Source organism: Plasmodium cynomolgi, chromosome 5 (genome assembly GCF_000321355.1).
Source record: "Plasmodium cynomolgi strain B DNA, chromosome 5, whole genome shotgun sequence".
Lineage (NCBI taxonomy): Eukaryota > Apicomplexa > Aconoidasida > Haemosporida > Plasmodiidae > Plasmodium > Plasmodium cynomolgi.
Genome location: NC_020398.1, coordinates 428,217 through 435,196, shown reverse-complemented (window position 1 = coordinate 435,196; position 6,980 = coordinate 428,217). Strand labels below are relative to the sequence as shown.

Here is a 6,980-nt window from a genome sequence, read left to right as displayed (position 1 = left end):
AACCAAGCTCATTGGGAGGGGACGTGTCAACCGAAGGGGCAGATATGCTGTGAGCTGCCCCACCCGCGTTCATCAGCAATGTACGCCTCCAATGTACGCCTCCAATGTACGCCACCAATGTACACACAAATGATATATACATACGTATAGGTATATTTACTGGTAAATGAAGCCCCCCCCCGGCGCGCGAAACGACCCGGTCTGTCACCTGAACACACAGGTACGCAGTTCAACGCTGCGCAACCCAAAGCAAACGTGTTCGAACAAAATTGCCGAGCGGGGCAAGGTACGGTAAAGAAAGCAAAATAGGTGAATTCAACGCAGAGGGATGATCCCCCCAAACCCTTTCCCACTGGGGTGTTCGTTTTGCCGTACTGATGAACAGGCGCAGTGTGCGCGATGAACTGAACTGACGGAGCGGCAACGACAGGCGGTGGCTCACGGTGAACAATTTGGCCTAAAAAGAAATGCACCACAAAATTGCCCCACAAAGTGCAGAAAAAGCTGCCAAAAAAGGGTTGCCAAAAAAAAGGTTGCCAAAAAAAAGGTTGCCAAAAAAAAGGTTGCCAAAAAAAAAGGCTGCCAAAAAAGGGTTACCAAAAAAAAAGGCTGCCAAAAAAGGGTTACCAAAACGGTTGCCAAAAAGTTGCCCAAATTTCACCGAAAGGGACACCCCAACTCAGCAACGCCAACAAATCTAAGCTCAACAAATTAGCGCGAGCGGGCAAATGCAATGGCGTGCTTAACAAATTAGCGTTGCATGGGTTAATTAAAAACGCCTCTTTTTTTTTTTTTTTTTTTTTTTAGCGCTAATCTTTCATTTCGTACAATTTAAGTACTAATTTTTTTGGCGTATATATTACAGTGATGTACTTTTAAAAAAAGCTTTTATTTAGTTACTCTGCCACCTCCACCACCCGTACGTGCTCTATTGAAAATCTACACAAGTATACATATCATGTGCATTCTGTACAATAAGCATATTTAAAAGGTATTATATACCTAATGTAACCATTCACGCTTTTTAGTTCGCTTCTTTAGGGCTAAAGGTGTTAAAGCATATTTTATATAATATATTCGCTGCGCCTATGCATATAAAATTTATACGTGTACATGGCAATGCTATTAAAGCTGTAAAAAACTTAACCCTTACAATTCACTACTTCTATCAAGTGCCAAGCGTTAGATGAACAACGTACTTATTACATAACGTTATGGAAAAATATTATGTACAATTGTACATATGCGAATGGGTTGACTTTTCCTTGATTCTTCTTTCATGCTGAAAAAGCAGCGTTAATAAATGTGAATAGCATTAATGCAAAGGTTTGGTAAGTAATCCGTGCATATTTTATATTTGCATTATACTTATGTACTATTATATATAACCCTATTGTTATAATATTACGTGCGCGCCTGTACGTATATAAAAAAAAGCTGTGGCATTGAGGTATAATTTTTTATATATACTTGCCTTGCCTATGCGCTTTAGCTGCTCGCAGCAATATATAACGTTATATGACTACCGCAGCGCTGTAATATAATTAGCAGCACGGTAGAGTTGTATATAATTGTACGATTCGTGGTAGCACAGTAAAGTAACTGTTTATTTACTTGCTGCTTATATAAGCACATAGTTTTTTTGCTGCATATTGTTAACCTCAATGCAGTGAGTGAGTTTTTAAACTGCATCGCTTCATTGTTTTTGCCGTTTATATCAGTTTATCGTCCATTTACGTTTTTTTAATTGGTCAAAAATATAAAGCGCAAGTAAAAGGAGCAATGACAAAAAAAAAAAAAGAATTTTTATTTTTAACAGAAACAGAAACAGAAACCGAAAACAAGTAAAAAAATCCTAACAATTTTTTTTAAGTATACGAAAAAAAGCAATCAGCTTTTTTTTGTAACTTGGTATTTTATAATAACTTCGCGCGCACCATGCATTGCGTACGGTACGGTATGTATAGTACAGCATAGTACAGCATAGCACAGCACAGCATAAGTAGTAAGCGCTTCCTTCACTTCGCGTATGTCAATATGCGTAAGCGTACCAATTTTTTGGTGTAGCAAAACACGCGCAATATTATTATTTTTCTCGTTTTATTTTTTGCCGTTTTAATACTTTATCGTTGCACTGCCATGATAAATGCTACGCTATAATCCATGCCATCGCACTAGTTTTTTTTTTTTTTTTTAATCATTACGTGAATTTTGCTGAATGACTCCTCTCTCCTTGTTCATTCTGAATATGATTTAGTGAAACTGTATGTAAAAAGAAATGATGCATTGTGCCTAATTTGCTATAATTTTTTTTTTTTTAACTTATTTTTTTGTCTTTGAAATATCGCATTTCTTTGAATTTTTTTTTTTTCACTTTTCGCACTATATGTATGTATTGTATGTACGTATGTATTGTATATACGTATGTATGTATGCCCTTAATGCATGTATGCTACTGTGTATATAAACACATATATACATGCGAATCGCGAATGCGCGTTACCTTTTGCATCCCCCAACCCATCCCTGAGTAACGCGTTCGCAAGCCTTGTACATTCGTCAGTACACATTCGCACTTGCATATGCGCATACGTGTACACGCCCCCGAAGTTGCCACCTACCATAAAATACATCACACAGATAGGAATAAAAAAAATTTCATGTCCAGCCACAGCCACCCACCCCTTTCCCCCATTTTGTATACATGAAACAAAACAAAAAACAGCCATAACCAGGAATATAAATTTTGTTTTTAATAAAAAAAAAAAAAATTAAATAAATAACGAAAATGACTAAAGTTAATAAACCACCCACGACCAGCAACCCCAATATTAAATTAAAGAAACCCAATTCGAAAGAAGAAGAGGTAAAGAAAAACAGATCAAATCAGGCAAAGAAGTGTGTCCCATCGCCTCCCCCCGCAGCTGCGTTCATACAGTATATGCCTACGTGTGTGTGTGTGCAAAATGGACATTATTTGCATGTATACAATTGTGCATACTAGCAGATGGAGGTGGATTTACGTGTACGCTTTTGCGCTGCGACGTATGTGCCACCACGTGATGGTGAAAAGGCAGCTCTCCTTCGTCTGCAAGCAGCATGGGGTGCTCAAAAATGTACCCACCATTGTTTTCTCTTCCGTTTGTTCTACTTTATATTTTATTATTTTATTTTTTTTTTTTTTTTTTCCCCTTTGGTGAGTCATAATTTTTTTGGCTGTATTTCCATTTTTGCCTGACCTGTGCATGCAATTTTTATTATCGAGCTTTAAATGGGGCAACTGCTTAAATAGTGGGGGGGGCGAACGGAGATGCATCTCAGTACGTGGAGGAGAAAATAAAAAAAAAAAGCAGATACGTAGATAGATCGATAGTGAGACATCTCCGCTGCGTAGTTATTCCTGGACCACACCAACACAACGTCGTATTTTTTTTTTTTTTTTTTGTGCCTTCCCGCAGGACTTCAACCTACCGGTAAAAAAAACAGTGATCGCAAAAAACATAAAGGTTGTGAAAAAACCTGAAGATATAAGTCCATCTCCGAAAAAAAGCGAAAATGAAAGTGTTCAAAAAGACCCAGCCAAGAAGGATGTGAACAGTACAGACGGCAAGTCTAAAACTGCGACAACTGATAGTAAAGAGAAAAGCGGCGCGGACAGTAATTCACAAAAAAATGCGGATGCCGGTGGAGACGTGCAACTGGGGTACTTCTCCTGGCTGTGGAGGTACTTTCCCAAAAAGAAGGCCTAATTTGGGCAGGGGTCACCGCCCCCTTTGGTGGAAAAGAAAAGAGCATGAAGATGCAGCGGTTGTGCTGGCAGTACCGGAAGAAGCGCGGCAATCGTGGCAATCGCGGCATTCGCGGCAATCGCGGCATTCGCGGCAATCGTGGCAATCGTGGCAATCGATACAATAGTGGCAATCGCGGCAATCGATACAATAGTGGCAATCGCGGCAATCGCGGCAATCGAGACGATCACGTCCGGAGCGGCCGCGTGAGCAGCAAAAAATGCGGCATCAGTTTGACAGAGCGGGACAAACTCAGTGAAGGCAGTGCTCGCCAACGTGCGTCCATTCATCCCCTCCACGTTGCGTGCCTTTTTGGCGAGTATTGTGCACGCGGAGGTGCATTAGTGGCAGTGCCGCGTGTACGACAAGTGTGTGTGTGGCAAGTGAGCATGTGAGTACGCATATAAGTATGCATGTAGGTATGCATGTAGGTATGCATGTATGCGTGCATGTACAACGTGTGCGTGCGTGTACAACGTGTGCGTTCCTGCACCCCCCCTCTACCCCTCACCTTTTTTTTTTAAAATTGGACACATATATATATATACATGCGTACGCGCGTACGTCCGTACTCATGTGTGCATATATATGACTGCACGTGAACCCCTTCTCCCCCCCAAGTGAGCATATTTACACAGTGCATATAACGTGTAACGTGCATAGCGTATGCTACCAGCAGTCTAACATATGCCGTGCACAGGTCACGCCCTTATGATTCCTTTCATCACCCCACAATTACCATGTTCATTCCTGTTGTTATCTCGTCTAACACGTCTACCAAGGCTACCACGTCTGCTACGTCATTTTATGTTACTCTATGTTACCTTATTTTGCGTCATTTTGTAGTTTTTTTTTTTTTTTTTTTTTTTTTTTTTTTGCATTTCCCTTTTTAAAACTCCTTTTTTTTTTTAAAAAAATATGCTTTTTTAGTGCCGTTAAGACTATATTCTCCTCCAAAAAAAAATAAAATAAGAAAATGAAAAAAAAGCGGAAAAGGAGTGGCGATCATGTGGGGAAGAAGCGGTTGGTTGGTTGGTCGGTAGGTCACCCCCTACATACTTCCCCCCATTACATATGCGCACCAAACTGCCAAAAGTGCACACAAGTTACTCACCCTAAGGAGGTACCATTCCGATGGACAGGCTTATCAAAGTGGTTGAAACAAAGTTTGAATGGAAAATTACGCCCTCGAATTGGGGCACAACGGAGTGTGTGTGTGGGGGAAATATAAAAAATAAAAAAAAAAAATAATTCAAATAAAAAGAAGCAAACTTTAACATTTTTACAACGCATTTATAATTTGCCTATGGGGCAAATAAAACTTTTTTTTTTTTTTTCAAATGTGAGCCGTGCCGATCGGTACGTGCGCCATGTCCGATGTTGCGTGGGCGCAAAGAATTAAAAAAAATTAAAAAAAATGAACAAACTAGATTAGCAATCGAGAAAGCGCAACCGGCGGTGCTGACGTCAGCAGGGGCACTCCACCGGTAAAATCCCCCGCAGTGACCCATCAGAAGGCAACCCGCCAGAAGGTAACCCACCAGAAGGCAACCCACCAGAAGGCAACCCACCAGAAGGCGACCCATCAGAAGACGCCCCACAAATTCTCAAACTCTGAGCATATGGTGGAGCAGCACGTGGCAGCACTAAGGCTGAATTCAGAAATGCTAATGTTGTCGTCTAAATTTTCAAGCTTCATAATTGGATTGGAGTAGGCCACCGCCCCAATAAAAAACGTGACGGGGGTATTTTCGTTCTGGAAATTCTGAACATAGTCAGGCAAATGTACTTTCCTTCCCTTTACAGACAAGCCAATTTTTTTTCCATTAATTGGTAAAATAGCATTATAGTCATTTTTCAGAAATTTTAGCAAACACAAATTTTTTTCATTTGCCTTTATTTTATATTTCCGTAGGAAGGTAACCATTAGGGATTCGAATTGGTCATACGTTTTCGGAATTTTTAAATTCGAAGAGACAAAGAATAATTGGTTGTCATGTGTTTTTATGTACACTTGCAAGAGGCCATATTTATTTAGTGCACTTTCTAAGAGGTGAATTAGGCACTGGTGTAGGATATCGGGTCTGTAGTTTCTTATTTCCTCATCTTTTTTTCTGTCTCTTAATAAGTGCTTATGCTTCATGCTGTTGGCTAGCTCGTAAATGTACCTCTTCGTTTCGATTAGCTGTAAGTGGGCCCCTTCAAGAATGATAATAACTCGTTTCTCCTTTTTATATTCTTCTGCAGGGGGGGGTGATACTCCTCGTTCGGGAGAGCTCATTTTGTTTGGCAGCAATGTGGGAGAGGAAGAGAGGGGATATCCACCGCTGTATGTGCGGTGCGCAGGCTGCTGGTGAGGGGTAGATGCCTACTCGGCTCAAGGCTACATACTGTCTCGTTTATTTCCCCTATTGTGGCGGAAAACAGGAGGGAGCGGGAAAAAATGGTTTGCTCGGCAGTGGCGGTAATGGCGGCAATGGCGGCCAGTCTTGGGGGGGCACGCAAAATGGAGAAAAGAAACGAAGAGATGTATGTCACAAAAATGGCAAAAAAAAAAAAAAGTCACCTGTTTTATGCATATAAAACCGCTCTATAGCAGATGTGGTTTCTTCCTTTTTCCCCCCCAAAATACGCGAGATAGGAGAGGCTACCTTTTCAAAGGGAATTCTCTTTCACGCTGGGGGGTAAAAAAAAGTGAAGCAGCAACATGGGAAAAGGAGTCCATGGTGGGATGAATTGCCAAGTGCAAAAAAGCGCCGCCCAACAAATGCAGCGGGGGGAAACTGCCCGCCCGCCCAGTGAAGACCACCACTCAGGGGGCGATTTCTCCTCAAAGGGAAACAGCAACGGTAATGGTAATGGGTAACGGTAGCTGCAACGATGACCGTAGCTGTAACGATAACCGTAGCGGCGCAATTGGGGGGTAAAAAAAAAATTGCAGGACGGAAACGCAACTTCTTTTTCGCCTGAACGGTTCATAACTTTTTGCAAAAAAAAAAAAAAATTGGCTAGCCGTCACATGGGGTGGCCACAAAGGGGGGTATAAAAACATACACCAATGGGTTAGGTTATGTTCCTTTATACACGCCTGCTACACAAATTGCGCATCCGGAGGGATATAACATAACACAAACGGTTGAAGCCGTCACCTTCCGTAAAGGTGGTACCTATGATAGAGAATGACCATGGGGG

The 6,980-nt window shown here is 41.3% G+C and overlaps 2 protein-coding genes across 2 annotated transcripts; one reads left to right on the top strand and one right to left on the bottom strand.

Annotated features, from left to right (window-relative positions):
• Positions 1–2,788: 2,788 nt before the first annotated feature.
• Positions 2,789–3,749, top strand: PCYB_051980 (hypothetical protein; the record flags this gene model as incomplete). The annotated part of the gene is made up of 2 exons (XM_004221079.1): positions 2,789–2,866; positions 3,459–3,749. The coding sequence occupies 2 exons, from the start codon at positions 2,789–2,791 to the stop codon at positions 3,747–3,749; spliced, it is 369 nt and encodes a 122-aa protein (XP_004221127.1).
• A 1,626-nt stretch (positions 3,750–5,375) lies between these two features.
• On the bottom strand, positions 5,376–6,029 carry PCYB_051970 (ribosome biogenesis protein NEP1; the record flags this gene model as incomplete). The annotated part of the gene is made up of 1 exon (XM_004221078.1): positions 5,376–6,029. A coding segment is annotated over one exon (651 nt), but the record flags the coding sequence as incomplete, so codon positions are not given.
• Positions 6,030–6,980: the final 951 nt, after the last annotated feature.